General features: G+C 33.0%; 1 protein-coding gene across 2 annotated transcripts in view; it reads right to left on the bottom strand.

Annotated features, from left to right (window-relative positions):
- The window catches only part of LOC129216852 (complex I assembly factor ACAD9, mitochondrial-like), an 88,907-nt gene that overhangs the window by 23,511 nt on the left and 46,501 nt on the right, over nt 1-18,895 (bottom strand). The window contains exons 14-15 of one of the 2 annotated variants that reach the window (XM_054851064.1): nt 13,992-14,071; nt 10,261-10,387 (exon numbers count right to left, since the gene is read on the bottom strand). The exons of the other annotated variant lie outside the window; for it this stretch is intronic. Of the exons in view, the coding sequence (XP_054707039.1) occupies nt 10,261-10,387; nt 13,992-14,071 (207 nt within the window). The remainder of the gene's footprint in view (nt 1-10,260; nt 10,388-13,991; nt 14,072-18,895) is intronic. 2 annotated transcript variants of the gene reach the window in all.

Raw genomic sequence — 18,895 nt, 5'->3', positions numbered from 1 at the left:
GGAGTTTTCCTGCTGATTTGTGCTTTAAATTGTTGTTTATATTCTTTTATTTTCAAGCACATATTTATTACTTAAGTAGTTATCCAGAAATTTTCTTTTCTAGAAAAAAATGCTGTGGACTAATGATAACAAATAATAAGAGAAAAATTTCAAAAGAGATCCCCTTTGCAGGGAATCATGCTACTTCTAGAGACGTCTCTCGTATAAGACAGTACTTATACAACACGGTTTTGAGGTACGAAAGTATTACTTTGTATTACGAGGTGCAAAACTTGCATTTAGTACTACACGGTCTTGATATCAGAGGCACAGCCAGAAAATTTTTCTGGGAGGGGTTTTCAAAATCGAAAACTGTTGCTTTCTTTCCCATTCATTTACAATGCGTAATTATTCAATATCAAAGAGTTTCTATAGATAAGTAATTATTCATTCTAAGTACTTGCTTAAAAACAATTAATAGTTCGTATTGATATCACTATAAAACGAAGAAAGTGGGGGAAAAGCACAGAATATTTTTCATTTGTTTTACTTTATTCTTATATTCATTTTTTTTTTTTTTTTTTTTTTGCCAGATCATTTAAAACCTCCTCCTCAAATACATTCATGTCTTTATGAATGTCAAATGCTAGCTAATAACAGTTTCGATCTTTCGATGAGCCTGAGAAAATCTGGTGCGGTAGGCTCTCTCTCTCTCTTTGTAGGCTTCCTCTCTCTAAATTTTCCTAAAAAGGATTAATGCAATGATGGAAGTGCTGAGGGACCATGATACGCGGTAGAGCTTTATTAACATCATTTTAGCTATCTTATACCAGTGGGGACGTGGAGTGCTCATCATGAAATATAACTTTTATATTTAAGAATTGAAAAGTAATTTCTGACTGCTTCCCTATCATTAAAAGTAGTAAGATAATTTGTTGAAACCTATTCTGCTTGGAAAAGCTCAAATACTCTCTGCTTTTTACCCTTGACTTTTGCTCGTGTTCTGGGAGGGGTTTTAACCCCAAAACCCCTCCCGTGGCTGCGCCACTGCTTGATATAAAACAAATCTCAAAGCGAGGACACTCGATCCTTGACACTTCAAGGTTACAGAAAGTTGCAGTATCGGTGTCGTTTCCTTATTGTTTGGTTCTGCTTCGGAAACGGCAGGAAATGAAAATGGAAAATAATCTGTAGAACTCTGGTTTCGATCAAATTGCAATGATGACCCCAGTGACGTTTTCTGGAGTGGTAAATAAATTTTTTATACAAAATTTTGTATGAAGAATCAGAACAGAATATTTCGAGCTATACCTCACAGTTGTGGCAAAATGTTGTCAACTTAAGGATTCAAGCCGTTTGAGTGAAGCCTAAAACCGTTTGCATCGACAGAGGCTGTTGAAATTTCGAAACACATGCCAGTAGTTTTCACTAAATGTGGCTCACATTTCACAGTGCAACTGGTCAATTCTGAATTAAAATTTTAACTCAGATTTTATTAAAACTGTACTTACTGCTCCATGATGTATCAGATAAAACTTCTTCAACGGCCAATTCAAATCGCTGAAGTCTGCTTTCTAAGTTATTGGCTGGGATCTGTAGAAGTGCAAAATTTTAGCACACGTAACAAACGAAAAAGACAGCACAAACATCTGAAAAGCATATCAATGTAATTTTTGACACTGTCACATTTTCTACAATTAGCTCATAAATTATTACAATTCACAATGACGATTTATGAAATTTAGAGGGACAGAACAGCAGAAATAAAAGTGTTTTCAACTTGATTTGACACTTCTAAAGAAGTGTTCTGCATTAGTTTTGCCAAGATAATCTTTGGTCTATTTTGGAGTTGTAACTTTCCTTGTGTGAATGATATTATCTTTATGACCCCCTCCCCTACATTGTGCCAACAAAGCATGGGCTTTCATGGAGCAGATTATGCCATTAAAATTGTCAAGACAGGGAGTTTTAAAAGATTTTTTTCTCTTTTGCCGGGAGGGGGATCATTAGTCGCAGCATTTGAGGTTTGAGAGTGCTGGAAAATATACATTGCAGAGTCGGCAATCATGTGAAACTCGAACTGAAGTTCTATTTGAATAATCACTAATACCTTCTCAAAAAAATATTGGTAAAAATTTACTCAACTATAATCATAAAACACTCATAGAAACTTAAAAATATGCCATTCCGGCATTTCATTACAAATTGCACTTACGTGCACCTACCCGCGAGTAGCATGAAGAGATCGAAGGAGGGAAGAATCACTTCATCGAAGTTTTATGAATCGCTACTGCGACTGCTCAGTTAGATGCAAATCAAAATGTCTCTTTTTTGATTTAAACGTGAATAAAATAGCATTTTAACTAAAGATTGTAAACTAAAATTAGTTTAGAAAATATTTTCATGGAGGACAGGACTAATTACCTTACTTAAAAGACATATACTTTGTTATTCTTTTGTAAAAAAAAGTTTACACGAGCGCATAAAAAAGGATAATTACTTTATATATTTGAAAAAACTAGAAAAAACCGTGATGTAGGGAAGCCTGCGAAAGTCGAAGCCCAAAGTAGCGAGGGACGACTGTAGTCCAAAAAGCATATTTCAACCAAAACTTCATTTACCGACCTAATTTGCTTGATTACTTAAGATTTATTGAGATAGATTATGTACCATATTGAAGTGATGCATAGTTGTGTATATAACTTGTGTATATAACTTTGCTTGATTACTTAAGATTTATTGAGATAGATTATGTACCATTGAAGCGATGCATAGTTGTATATATAACTTAACACTAGAATATTTAAATGAGAAGAAGAAAAACTAAAGAAGTAGAAGGACCAGGGCTGGCTTTCTGCCGGCAGAAACTAGTTTTTGCCGTGCCAGTGGCAGAAACTGGTTATAACCGGTAAAAACCGGCAGAAACTGGCAAAAACTTTAAAAGTGTCTTTAATAACTCAAGTAATTAGTAAATGATATCTGTTTAAGTAAACGAAAAATTTAAACATCATTTCATCATTTAAAAAAATAAAATCCCATGCTAGTGCCCTTGATCTAGTTCAGAAAGTTAACTTTCCAATTGCAGAGGCTCGTAGTATTTGGATTAATTTAACAAAGGATAAAAAATCATACAGGGGTGCTTAGGAAAGAGGAGTGACATACAGAATCAAACAGGCATTACTGATTGTAATTTCCTCACTTATATGCTTCCTGTTTGTGATTGAAATTATCATGTCATGTCCTTCAAGAAGAAAATGCCAGGATTTTACTTGCCTAAATTTTGTACCTAATGTCACAGCTTTGCAAAACAAATTGGCTCCATTTCTCAAAACTTATATTTTTACCACAACCCCAGTTACTACATGGTAGACCAGTTATTCAATAGATGAAAGTTTCACGAACATTGCTTGCTCCTTGATGCATTGTTTGCTAGCTCTTCTGTTTCAAGAACATTCTTGAGTTTCTCATTTGTGCATATTAAATTGAGAACCTGTTTAGATTTTTTGAGACCATCTTTTATAAGAGGCAATTGCAGGGTCCAAACAACGTAACATTTGATTTTGAATTGTAATAATTTTGTAATAAAATTACAGTACTTTTTTTAAACAGTTAATTATTTTTTCCATGCATTTTCTGTTGTATATCAAGAATTAATTTTTCATTTTGTGAGTTTTTGCCGCAAAGTGGCAGAAAGTGGTTTTTGCCATGCCGGTTTTAACCGGTTTCTACCAGTGGTTTTAACCGCCTTGGCAGAAACTTGCCAAGCCTGCCAGGAATGTTACCTTATTTCCAACAAAAAGGGTAGGTGCTCTTGGGGGAGAAGGGTATCCCCTTTCCCTTCTTAACACTGTAAAATTTTGCTCTTGCAATTATTGTATCACAATTACAAAGGAAACGTTCTATTTAGAAAGGAAAAATAAACTAAGGAATAAAAACTCAAGTAAGTTAATTGAGCACTTCTTGGAGGGAAAAAATCTGTACCTCAGAGCCAGACTGGCGCAAGTCCAAAAAATGCGATTTTCAGTTTTTTACCAGGGTTAAAAGAGCGAGCGTCCCATCCTTTACCTGCGCCAGAAAAAAGTTTTCCTCTCTACTGTAAAATTATCATAATGTGATTTGCGTTCCTCTGGCTCTGAGGTGCAAATATTTCATCTATCAATTTTGGTTATATCATAAGCGGCGAGTGTCACTACAGCAAACCTATCTTCTTTGCTGTAAACATTTATTTCTTATCTTTATTACTCACTAAATGATGATACAGTAGAAGACCATTATAACGCACACCTTGGGACCAGAGCTTTTGCGTTATACAGGTTTTGGCATTATATAGATAATTTTGAAAATAATATTGCGAATATATCTATATATTTACAACTCAATATAAGTTTTAATTGCCATGAGTATTAAAGCACTAAATATGCAATATATCTATATTGTCATTCACAAATAAATATATTTTACAACTTAAAAAAAGTGAATTATTCTGTACTACTGCTAACTTCATGGTTTTCGCAATAGATGCATTTTCAGGAGCAATCTGGGCCTTTTTTTTTTTCTTTCTTTGAATACAAATTTTCATTTTAAAGCTTTGAATTAAGACGGAAAGATGAAAAACTGCTTTAATATTTAATTTGCCAAATAATTTTTACGTTTGAAAGGCAGAAGAGAGTTTTTTTCTAAACTGTAAAATTCATTATTTACATCAGAAAAGTTGTGCGGTTTATAGAGAATTGCGTTATATAGGTTGGCGTTATAAAGGTATTCGACTGCATTGTTACAAATTCTGTAAACAGTAATTATTGTTATGACTAACTTGTTGAAATCTGGCTAAATTTGGCGTTTGTTCCATTAATTTTCATCCAAAATTATCATAGTAACTTAAACTGTAAATAGTTTCTTGTAATGAATATACAGCCCCCTTACATTCGACTGAAGTATACGGTCCTTACATTTCATAATGATAAGTTTTCTGAATGGAATATTTTAAATAGCCATGCAGCGTGTTCAAAGTCAGACTGGTCTGAGCCGTGGGCTGGAAAGTGTGTATTTGCCTTTGCGTATTTTGATGTAAATATGTGTGTGACCGTTGAGTTTACGGTGTTAATTGATATTTGCTTAATTGCTATGGTTAATTTAGCAGTTGCTAACGATATTTCTTGTACATAGTTGTAAATAAATCTGTGTTTTCTCAAGAACCGTGTCATCATTTAAAGAATTTCTTGAAGTGGCTGGACTCGTAACAATGTTTTCAATCTCTCACTGTAGAAAGGATCTCGCTCTTCCAATAAGCACTCTTATCATATCAGGTCCTTGCTACATTAAATGCGTTTCATTTAGAAATTAAGATGACGTATATGTGAGGGGGAGCTGTGTGGTGGAAAATACAAGAATATATATACGGACATGAAAGTTAGTGGGAAAACACAACAGTTGTATTCTAAAATGCATAGGCTGGTGCACCAGGGGGGGGGGCTTCTAAAGATTTTTTTTTTGTTGGATTTGTCTGATCTAGTGAACCAACCAGTTAGACAAAGTGTTACCTAGTGTTTTAGGTGATTTTTTTGAGCAATCACGATTGCTTATTGCTTTCACTTGACTGTTTTGATGTCCTTTGATTTTATTTTCCCACCAGCATCCTCCGCATCCATCACCGTCGACCCCCGTCTCCAGGTTGCATCCATGTCCTACACACACGCGCATACATACACAACTACACACACGCACACACAAATACACCTACCCACATACACACATGCATACACACAGACACCTACACATACATACAACTACCCACACACTCATGCCTGCACACAGACACAAACACACATGCCTACACACACACATACCTCACTCCCACGCACACAAACACTCATACACACAACTACACACACACTCATGCCTGCACACAGACACAAACACATATGCCTACACACACATACACATACCCCCCTCCCACGCACACAAACACTCATACACACAACTACCCACACACTCATGCAAGCATACAGATACAAACACACATGCCTACACACACATACCTCACTCCCATGCACACAAACACTCATACACACAACTACCCACACACTCATGCATGCACACAAACACACATGCACATACCCCCCCCCACACACACACACACAAACACACACGCCTACATACACACACTCGTGATTGTGAAAAACATAATTTGAATTCAAGATGTCAAAATTCAAATTAATTATTATTATTTTTTTAAATGGAAACAGAATGATCTATCTATCTAAGTTCCGTAACTTTGTTTGGCACCATAGTTGTTCTTTAGGAAAAAATTGTTTGTAAAAAACATATATTTCATGCAATTTTCCTATTAAATGCTTAAATATGAAACTCATTGTTGAAATAACATTGTTGCCTTTAAACTGTAATATTAAGAGTGATTATAATGAGAATTTTGAAAGAAGGCTTTTCTGGAGCAAACGTGGAATCCATTCACTATCATTGCTCTAATTTTTATCCTCATCCATGTCAATAATGACAGGCAAAGTCAGGAAACCTGGGATTTTTATCACGAGTAGCTTGTATTGTTGTGAAACATAAATTAGTTGGGGAAATTGTTTTTATAAAACTAGTGAATAGTAATCCCAGAAATGAACAGAAGTTAGTTTTTACTGCCAATCACTTAAAATTCCATATTGTGTTGATAGGTTCTTTTCCTCTTTCTTTTTACTTTCTTCTATATCTAATATATAGAAGAAAGTATTGGATTCGTGCAAATTTTCGAATTTCGAATTTTGACGGATTCGAACGTTTTGAGGTGTGCTTGAGTCCATTTCGACCATTTTTGGAAAATGTCTGTCTGTCTGTGTGTGTGTGTGTGTGTATGTGTGTGTATGTGTGTCACGTCTGTGTGTGACCAGTTTTTTGTGGCCGCTCTACAACAAAAACTACCGCATGAAATCGAACGAAATTTAGTACACATATGTGCCCCTATGTGAACTTGTGCCCATTAGTTTTTGGCGCGAATTTCTCCAAGGGGGGTGGAGCAATGGGACGTTTTTCGAGTTACGCATGCTAGCTATTCCTCAGGAAGTAACTGGCGGAATCAAACAAAATTTGGTCCATATGTTGGTATTAACAGGAACAGGTGCTGATTCAATTTTGGTGTCAATAACTCAAACGGGGGTTGAGCTATAGAACGTTTTTTGTCGTCAATTGTGACTGCTGTATCTCAAGAAATAATGAACGGAATGAAAGAAAAATTTATCGGCAAGTAGCCCTTAGTGGGTATAAGAACTGATTTTATTTTTGTGTCAACAGCTAAAAAGGGGGTAGCGCAATCGCCCGTTCTTTTTTTCCATTGTGAGTGCCCTATCTCAAGAAGTAATGCTACGTTCTGGTTGAAATTTGGAATATATGTGAATCCATATGTAAACAGGCTTTGGTTCAATTTTGACGCCAATCGCTCCAAGAGGTGTTGATTTTTTTTTTTTTTTTTTTTTGCGAATAAAAATATTTTTATTAATGCAACAATAAGAAAGATAAATCGTAATAGATTGTCGTCTGCGTATTTCTCGTGATTTTAATTGTATGGAAATGATAGGAAATATTATCTCAATGATTTAAAATTTTTAATTGTTGCCATCTTATGTTTGTTAACAAATAAAATATTTGCAATTAATTCAAGCAAGGCTTTTAAAATAACTTTCAATTTTCGCTCTTTGCTTTGCTTTTGCAATAATTCAGACATTGGGAGAGTCGTCAAGTTTTTGCATGTGTCATTTTGTTTTTGTTGGGAATATTGCTTCCTCGTCAAGCATGGGGAGGGATCAGAAAAAAAAATATATAGAAGAAAGTTTCGTGATGGCCACAACATACTTGTTTTAATATGGAACATTTATATATATAAAAAAAGATGACATTTCTCAATATAGTTACATTACAGTATTTATGATATAGATTGAAACTAAAAAGAATGAAATAAAATATTTTTGAACTGCAGCTGGAAATTGCTCTAAAAAGTAAAAAATAATTTTATTCATTGAACACTAATGATACTACTTTTAAACATGTATTTTGAAGTGGGCACAAAAACAATAGATAAAATCGTACTTAACTAAAAGTTAATTAAAAATGTAAACTGTAATGCATCCAGGTTCTTCAATAGATTTCATATACATAATATCAATAACAACATTATTTGTATGACGGTATAAATTTTTCCTTCTTAATTTTGAGAGGTTCTGAAAAATATGGTTAAACATCACTTTAATAAGTAATTTTATTTTTTAAAACTTTTAAGAGCTTTTTTTTTTACAATTTACAGCTATAGTTTTAGAGTCGGTTCTTTTATTATTTTTTTAAAAATATTTTTATCTTGAAATAAAACAATCAATAACAACAGCTTTTTAAATCAAACAATCAATCAGAAAGTGATCTTTGAAACTGACAAAACTGCTAGCATAGAAGTTGATGAAGCAGAATGTAAATACTCTGAATTGAACAAAAATGATTAAAACAGCAATGTTTTTCCATGAATAGTTTGTACAAAACTTGAGTGGAAAAAAAAGAGAGAAAATGCTGCCAACGAAGAAACATTTGTGAAAAAGTTTGGGGATTTGCAGTTTCAGTAACACAAAACTTCATTGAAACTTAAAACGACGGATTGTACTTCAAAACGTAATACAACTTAAAAGTAGGATTGATTTTCTTTTTGCAATTAATGCTTCAAAATTAAAGTGTGGACATTTTTTTTAATAAAATAACTTATACGTTCTGCAATTTTATCAAGTATCTACACATTAGTACAATTAAAATATCAAAGGTTTTCTTTACAAAAATCATGGAAACCAAAACTAGTGGTAAGTTTTTGTTCTGTATTTTACTTTAAAGACAGACATCGATCAACACTATTATTTTTCAATCAACTGTTAATATTGAGAACAGAATAGTGGAGGGGCAAGGCTCCTTTGCTTTTTAAGGGAGACTGCAGTTGCCCCATGTACCAACTGCTTATGCTAAAATCCTTCAGTTCATCCAAGTTATATAGGTTTGAGAAGCATAACGCGAATAACTAAAAGTACCCGACTACATGGGCGGCAAATAGGGGGGTCGAGAGGGGGCAGTCGCACCCCCAAATTTTTCGAGAATAATGATAAAAAATAGGCAAATTCAATTTACATAAATCACAAATCAATATTCAAGAAAAACAATCTTGCTGGTACTCCGTAACGGTTGATGAAACTCGTCACATTTTCAGACATGAGCAAGTGTTTTCTGTTTTTTTAATTATTAGAAATTCGTCAAGCCTTTCCCGGCCTTTTCAGAACAGAAAAAAACTGAAGAATCATGGTTAATTTCATCCAAAGACGTAATTTCCTCATATAGGCTAAATATCTCGTTCTTTTGTGCTCTGGTTAACGATGGGCTCGTGCAATGGTGTGGCTGCATGATTTTCATAAGAAAATGCCTTGGTATTTCAAATTGATTGTTACGCTCATATTTTAAGTGTGTCTATTTAATCAGTGTTTATCACTTTCTTCCGTTGGAAACACATTTTAGCTGCTCAATGCATAGTATAATTTCATAGATACTCTTTAAAAATACATACTGTTTCCAGGGGTGATCGTGTTCCGGTATTTTCAGATGTATTTCCGGTATTTTTATGTCCGAAAATACCGGAATTATGTTTTTTTTTTCTGTGCTTTTAACTCCCTACCTCCGTAATTTTTTAAAATTATATAATACTCATCAAATATACCTGCAAGAGCCTTAAGATGGACAAATGTCAAGATAATTTGTATAACACCAGCTCAAAAGTAACTTTGTAACCCATTAAAAATTTAATCAAATGTACACACACTATTTTGACTCAGAACTATTTAATACTATGGCAAAGCTGCACTTAAGTAATAGGGACCAAAGATTACTCCCCCCCCCCCCCCCCCCCGTTCTCGCTTTGAGACTTTCAGGTATTTTTTGATGAACTCACAATCACCCCTGCTGTTTCTTTAAAAAATATCTCACATTAACAAATACCTTTTCTGGGAGCTCCTTAACCCCCCTATGCAATATCTCCCCCCCCCCCATATCATGATTACTTGCTGTTAGCCAATATGTATTTTGTTTCATACTAAGGTAATTCATATATAGAAAACTCGACCCCCCGAATGAAAGGCTGCCCCTGCCTGACTAGTATGAAAGTTTACTTGTAGCTTTTGAACACATGAAGTTTGATTATTGCAGTTCGGTTGCCGCTATAAAGTTTCTCAACGAAAATTAGGAAAATTATTTGCTGTCACCTACCACCAGCGATGGATGCACATGTCCAGCAATGTCGTGTTCGAAACGAGCCCGGTTCATCTTGATCCTCATTCTTCGAATAATGTCTTTGAAGTGATCCGTGGGGAAGAAGAAACGATTGCGGAATTTCCTTGAGAAAAGAAAAAACAGAAAAATCAAGATTTCACGAAAAAAAAGCAAAAAGCCATTTAATATATATATTTTAAATGGACAGCCAAGGGAATGGAACTTTTGAGCATTATTGCGAAGCTTCCACAATTAGTTGAGAACTCATTTTTTTCTCCCTGTCAAATCAAATTAATGCATGAGCACATAGGGCATGGCCCAGGGCACCAAAACATGAAGGCACCAAATCTGTTCCTAAAGTTATTAAAAAATGGAGTATTTCCATTAAAAAAATTCTCAAAACTATTATCTGTTTCACAAGTTTCAAAGTGTTTGCAGATTTAATACTATGTTACTGTTAAAGTATGAAATCCGTTATTTTATAGAATACCTAGTTATTTCATGAAATAACTGATCGTGTCTGTTAAAGTGTAAAACTCTCTTGTGTTTCATGGTTGAACTAGTTATTTCATGGAATAACGATCTGCAGCCCGTTAAAGCAGGGTTGGCCGGATTGGACCCAATTGGGTTGGACCCAATGGGTTCTTTTGAAAAAACCCATTTAAAAAAACCCCATTATTTAGCCCACTTTGGGGTTTTTTTTAAATTTTCGGAGAAGTTTTAAAAAAATTAATTAATTTAAATACTTTAACAATTTAAACTTCTTTTTTAGTTGTTCTTCCCCACAGCCAATGGACATAAAAAATGAATTTTGAACTTTAATAGAATTTTTTAACTCTTAGCAGCATTAAAAAACACTTCAAAGATTTTAAATAAATATATTTAACTTTTATCTTTAACTGGTCAATAAATAACTCAAATTATCTTGACTAAGTCCTGTCATGTCTGATTTTCTCAATATTTGTAGATTGTACAGAGGAAACTACTCTAGCTAAAAGGCTTTCATGTGAATTAAAGCAAACCAATTTTCTGCAAACCAACAAGTCACAAATCTCGAATAAACAAGGTATATTTTTTTAGTAATTAACAGGTTTCACAAACGGTCGAACAGAAAACAGAACAGGATGTACAGTATTTTCATTATCTTACGAAAAAGTTTAGTATTTCTTACTCTGTACACAGAAATAGAAAAACAGGCAACGTAAAATTCAAAGAAATGTTTTGATTAAGCTGGAATTCAGTAAAAAGGGATTTAAACTATTTGAGGTTCTACAGTAGTTTTGCGTAACAAAATGAAATACAATAAAGTAAAATGCAAAAAAAAAAAAAAAAAATGTAGTAATTAAAAACGAACAATAGATTTTATAACTTGAGAAGTAACTTTTTCTTAACTGTTGGCAATTATGGAAACTAAAAAATCTGAAACTTCACCATTCTTGGGGTTTCATCGTCTTTTTTACTTTTCTTCAGAAAACGCTGAATTTCCCAGCTTTTTTTACTCCAAGACGATTTTTTTACTTTGTCAATTTACTTACGGTACAATATGCTACAAGTACCCCCACATTTTCCCTAAAAAAAGATTAAAAAACCCACATTTCTTTTTAAAAAACCCAGCTTTAGTTGGGTTTTTTTGGGTTTTATTTAAAAAAACCCAAAAAACCCTGGGTCCATGGGCTTTTTTAAAAAAACCCGGGTTTTTGCCAACCCTGCGTTAAAGTGTAAAATAATCTGCATCATATATCTTACACGACAAATACATTTACTTTACACCCCTACTGCATTTATGAACTCTTCTAGGCCATAGGATGAGAACGTGTTGGCGCAATGTTTTTGTTTTAGAAAAAATGTTCTTTGTAATTCCAAGTGTCATTTTAGTAATCCTTGTTGTAACAAATGATATTATGGCACGTTTCCATAAATGCCATTTATACGCTGCATAAATGAGATAAATTGCTTCTTTTTCATTTTAACTGTCTATCATTAGTTTATTTATGGAATACCTGGTTGTTTCATTTTAGATAAATTGTTTATGTTACACCTTAACTGTCTCTCATTAGTTAATTTAACGAATACTTAGTTATTTCATAGAAGTGTGAAGTTAAAGTGTCAAATTAATAACATGTTACACACTTTAACGGACACGATCAGTTTTTCATGGTATAACTAGGTATTCGATTAAATAACAGCATTATATACTTTGACGGTAACATATACACTATTTACATTTAAATTTATACCAGTGTTAATAATTATCTTTAATTGCAACACATGCAAAATTTGACGATATTTCACATAATTATGTATGGTATTGTATGTTGTTGCTGTCTTGTGCCAGCTAGGTTGGTAATTTAGGGTGAGCTGCTTCACTTTTTCAACTGTACCATAATTTGGTGTGAAATTCGGCTTCCCACAGTACAAGTGCCATAGGGATATACCAAATAAAGAATCCCTCAAATTTATTATTTGAGCCAAAGCTTTGGCATTACAAAATTGATAGACATCAGTAAAATGATATTCAGCCGCGTTCTCATTCCTAATGAAATGTAGTATAAAATTTACTTTATTCAAATGAGATTAACTTCTCGACTCTTTCGGCACGTGTTAAGTTTCAGTTTTAGGTTGGCATCCTTTGATGCCCAATCATATGCAAACCAGGCAAGTATAAATAGTGAATGATTCCAATCGTTCACTCCGCTTTCTTGTTCGTCAGCCTCTCGTGTGTTAGGTCCGGTAGGTGTTGGGAGTTGTGATCTCTCCCTCTGCTTATGGCCAGCGTTTATTTTTATTAACTTATTTTGCGAGTTTATTTATTTTAGTTTCAATGGAACAATAAATTTTTGGTCAGCTTTTAAACAAGTTTCCAATGTTCATTTCTTCACATTGACATTGATTCTGCATCTTCCACTGATATTGTTGACTGACTTACGGAACTTAGCCTTTCAGCGTTTCGTTTAAACATCGTAAGTTATCAAATTGATCTTGAAAAGCTTTCTGTACTTAAAACTCAATGAAAAGGATGTTAAACAGACATTCTCATCAAGTGCTTTTTTTATGTATACTGCAACTGTGCTAAACATGTTTTCCGAGGTTTGAGATGTTTTGTTCTTTCCAGCAGTTTCTATGAACTGTAGGCTTGAACTTTGATATTACGAAAACGTGTCCAAAACTTAAGATTTTCGTCTTTTCAATTATTACTATTAGTCAACAGTCTTTCTATATATATTTGTATAGTGTTCAAATTTTCAATTGTTAATAAAAAGCTTTTTATTCATCCATTCACATTCCAATTCATTTTTTTAAACTTTAAATGAGGCAAATCTAAATTGTGAACGATTCCAATCGTTCTCTCACCCTTTTGCGTTCGCCAGCCTCGTGAGTGTTAGGTCCGGTAGGTGTTGGGCGTTGTGATCTTCCCCTCCGCTTATGGCCAGGGTTTATTTTTATTAACTTATTTTGTGAGTTTGTTTTAGTTTCAATGGACCAATAAATTTTTGGTCAGTTTTTAAACAAGTTTCCAATGTTCATTTATTCACATTGACATTCATTCTGCATCTTCCACTATGTGGTATTATCTACATGTATAAGTAAGTAATATTGTTGACTGCCTTACGAAACTTAGCCTTTCGGCTTTTCGTTTAAACATCGTAAGTTATCAAAAATAATGTTTATTGTTCTGCTGGGAAGTCACACTGGAAAGGGAAAGTAGTGAAAAGGAAAATAAAACTTACAGCACTTCTTGCGCTTTCTGGGAACCGACAAATTTGCAGCCGGACAGACCGATGTATAGGCGAGCGATGTCGTTGGAGCCCTGAAATGAAAGGAAGCTATTGCACTCATGTTTATGCAGACTGAAACAATCTGACAGCATGCTATAAAAATACAACATCCGATTGAATTTGATGCAAAAAGATGCTCGCTCACTGAAGTTGAGAGTGCCAACCAAACGGGTAGCTAAAATAAATTTATTAGACTAATGTTTCTGAATTTGTATAATAGTTGGGATCCGTTTTAAGTGTCAACTTTTTTCATGGAACAGCTGTTTTTTCCTCAATTGTATAGTTTGCATGCAACATTTTAAAGATGTTTTTTTTTCTCCATTAATATATTTATAAAATATTTTTCGATTTAAAGAGAGGGGGGGGGAGGGACGGGGAGAGGGGGGAGTAGTTTCTCTAATTTCTCTAAACATCTACAACTTGTTTCAAAAAAAGTTTTAGAGTCCTAATTTTAATGATATGAGAGGTACCAATTTAAACTGTGACAGTTTAGTCCTTAATATCAGGCTTCATGGACAAAAGTTGCATTCTCAGATCATGTTCAGAGTATGGTTGTTTGGTTTAAACTACGTTGATTTAATTCCACGGTTTAAACCAAGTGTTTTTTTTTTTAACCATGTGTTTTTTTTTTTTTTGAAAAATTTCAGTTTTCCCCCAAATGTTTTCAAAAAAAGTTTTCATATTATTGCAAAAAGTAAAATCTTATTAATGCAAAGTAACTAGCAAAACTTAATAGATAAACTACAGATTTAATAAACTTATATTTTTTTAAGATTATGCAAGGTTGCTTTTTTTTTCTTTTTTTAAATCTGTGCAGCTTTTCTATTAGGTACATAAATATTCAAAGCAGACCAACTAAGTTTTTCTAAAACTACATGGGAAAAAAATCCAAATAGCTCTGATATAATTTTTAATTATCATTCCTTTTCACTCTTTTGCATTTCAAAATAGTTCTAAAAGCATATTTCAACCAAAACTTCATTTACCGACCTAATTTGCTTGATTACTCAAGATTTATTGAGATAGATTATGTACCATTGAAGCGATGCAAATTTGTATATTTAACTTAACACTAGAATATTTAAATGACAAGAGAAAAAAAAATAACTAAAGAAGCCCAAGAACACTTAGTGTTGCCATAAAGTTGTGCTTAATACCTGCACACTTTTTGCATCCCCAATAGACGATGCAGTCAGAGCAAGAAAATAAAATTATGAAAACAGATACTACTATCCATAAAACTCTGTGCTTTTATATATAAAAACGGAATGCCAAATTTTCATCTTTCAAATAACTTTTTGATCCCAATATAATAAAAGAAGTCTCATGTATGAATGGTGGAAGAATCAATAAACACTAATTTTTATGACAGTCTACGTTATTAAAAAAATATGTTAAAAGAGTATTTTCATTAAAGTATAAACTGAGGCTTTTAATTAAAACGACTTTTTTTCTTCGATGAAAAAATTATATTCCTAAATGCATTAAACCGTCTACAACGGAAAACATAATGATTTTCTTGAAACCTACTTGTCCTGTTTCTATAATTGTTGTCACTGATAGATTAGGTAATTACATGATTTGTAACTTTTTTTAAAATCTTTAAACAAAATATGCGTTGACCTTTTGATTTTTAAAGTTGCATAATGTAGCTACATCAGGCTTCTGATTCATTTGTAGATACTGCAAAATACTTCCCATGTTTAAGAATGTGATTCTAATTTTACTTTTTTATTTATAATAGATAACTATGATTATGAGGAAAATAATTTGCAAGAATTTTTTCTTAGTTATTTGTAATTAATAATGTTTGAACTATCACAGTAAATTACTTATTTCATTATTTATACCAAGACCCATTTATTTATTTTATTTTTTATAATATTTAAAGATTTTGAAACAATATTCTCCTATAGATATCTCTAAGTATTAGGAAATGAAATAAGATTTTAATCTTAATTGTTTAATTAATTATGAAGAAATTAGGTACAAATATGAATATTAAACATTCTTTAACAACTAATTCATAAAATGCTTATGATTTTCCTAAAATAAAGTTTTTTTTCTTATAAATAGTATTTAAACCAAATAAACCTGGTTTAAACAAAAAAAAAAAAAGTTTTTTTGGGGGGGGGGGTCAAAAGAAAAAACAGTTTTTATACCAACCCCGGTTAAGCATAAGTCTGGGGTGACATTAAGTTTTTGTCAACAGATAAGTTGAGAACCTAAATTTAGTTTCAAATAATATAAGTGCCTACAGGGAATTTTGTGCAGAGCCTGATTACCTCAGGGGCATGCGGGGCACAGGCCCCTGTTCATATATTTCAGCGGGGCCAAAAATCTCCTTAATTTATCATGCTAATTAAAAATAAATAATGACTTCACTCAGAATCTAGTTTACAATGACATTGATATTTTTGCAAAAGCAAAGACAAGGAAAAAAATCTCTTTATTTGTTGATAAAAATTCCCCTTAAAAAATTGAACTCTTTGCAAATCTCAAAACCACTCCAAGTTCAGTCTGTATTTGTTATTAAAAGTTATATCATAAATACCTTTGATATTTACGGTAAACTGGCCAAGTTTGAACCCCTCTTATATAATTATCGTAAACCATATCTCTTCTACTTTTTAAACGTTGTGATATGAGGTTATCACTAAATTTAGCATTGGTTGTATTAAATACTTTGAAATATTTTATAGCTTCAGAATAAGCGGAAATAGAGGGGCGGGGGACAAAATGAATTTCATGCCCAGTGTCTTCAAAAATCTTAGTCGGGCCCTAGGGGGGCCCTGAAATACAAATGAGCCCCATGTCCAATATCAGAATGATCAGGCTCTCATTTTGTGAGAATTGAGAGCATTCATCTTTTAAATTGCTAGAGTGCAAGTAAGGATCGGGTGCAGTTTCAATAAAAGAGCTGAATTCTAGAGCTGACATACTTAAAGATTACTTTTTGATTTACTTTATTACTTTTTATTATATTTATTACTTTTTTATTACTTTTTGATTTGAACAATTTTTCGTTCAATTTTGAACGGTTCAAATCCCTTAACATTAGCGCCTACGGTTAAACTGAAAGTCAATGTAGATTCCGTACTTGAAGGCGGATTTACTTCAAACCAATTTTGTTGGAAATAGCTCTTGACGCCAAATTCCAGACTCCCGACTCCCCAACTTCGACTCTGACTTCATAGCTTTGGCAAAAATTTATACACGGAGGACAAATGACTGACTCCGATTCTTGGATATTTGACTCCGACTCCTTTATCTTAAAATGAGATTGATTCTGACTCCGACTCCGCAGCTATGGTTTTAACTGTGAAATAATTATTGCTGATATGACTTGTTTTTATTTTCACGCTAAAGTTTTAATTTAGGTATTCAGTTTTCGGCGAATAAACTTGAAGTCATTTATGTTTCTACATAAAAATATGCGCAGGCGATTTTTTTTTTTTTTGACAATGAAAATTATTTCTTTAAGTTGACATTTTATTGTGTTTATTTATTTTGGTAACTTCATTAATTCATTTAAAAAAATAGTTTTGGCAACAGGGGAAAAAGAAACTTTTTTTTTGATATGATGTACTTATTTTTATGAGCTTATTAATTTTAATTATTATTTTTTCATTTTGAAAGCTGTAACAGATTTTTTTTAAATGGAAAAATGTGTATTAGCTGCTTTGTTTGAAGGGTGCTGTTATTATATTTGTTCTTTTTTTTTTTTTTTTTTTTTTTACGCATCTAATTTTTTAGATGAGTGAGGAATATTTTATTCCTAGAAATCAGCTTAAAGTATTTTAAAAATATGTTTGAAACAATTTGCGATTTTAGCTATTCTTGAGAATATTGATCAGGTACTAGAAAGTAGTATGGGTATATGGGAAAGTAGGCTCGTATAGTTCTAGACGGAACTTCTTGTCTACCATTTACCTTTCCTATTTTGACTAATTTGAACATTTTGAAAAAACCAAAAAATGCAAGTTTCATAGAACCCTTCAGAGTTTTCCATGGAATTTTGGGATTCTGTTGACCACAATTTAAGAAATGCTGCATCAAGCAACCAAGAGTTCAGAGCATTGGTGGGGTTTGGCTCATCAACTGAAGGCAAAGCTTGAATACTTTATTTGAAGGAACTTACTGCTTAGTGTCAATTTTTTGCTATCAATTCAGGAGTTGAACCGCACCTATGCTACAGACACTTGATTGGTCCACTAAAATCATTTTAGCTGACAATTTGTTGGTACTCTCAGCTTCAACGAGAGAGCATCTGCCTCCAGCTTGGTTATTAACTATTCCAGACTGATGATGTTGGGAATTCCAAATAATGTTATCAATTATTTACATTTATTTTGATGTATTTGGCTTTAATTAAATCCCTATTTTCTTTTATCTTGCAAAGTCACAAATGCTAATTTCAATGTTTGTAATGTATTTCCCGATCTCAGACACGTGCGTGCCTTACGTCAAGAAATGACGAAGTTCCTTTTCCATTTGATTGGCCGCCGTTCTAACATCGGGAAATGCGCATTTCAAATGCATGTCTTGAAATACATGCAAATGACTCTGGCTGACTATATATGTTACTTCAGTAGCTCAATCGCTCACTCTCTTTTAAGGCGCCTAATTTTAGTTTCATGGTCAGCCAAGTGGGCTGTTCGTCGCCATGCTCTCGATTAGGCATTTTATAACTGTAAACTTTATATGCAAACCTGAAGTTCAAATTACTGAAACCTTGATTGCATAAATGACTTTTCATTTGTCATATTGCAAATTTACAAATAATGGTTTTGCGTGTTTTACTAAACTATCTATGCTTCGAGAGAACTTATTTTGCAATTTCATAATTCATATGT

This window comes from Uloborus diversus, chromosome 2, assembly GCF_026930045.1.
Source record: "Uloborus diversus isolate 005 chromosome 2, Udiv.v.3.1, whole genome shotgun sequence".
NCBI lineage: Eukaryota > Metazoa > Arthropoda > Arachnida > Araneae > Uloboridae > Uloborus > Uloborus diversus.
The sequence above is the reverse complement of the archived record's forward strand: the minus strand, read 5'-3'. Positions and strand labels throughout refer to the sequence as shown.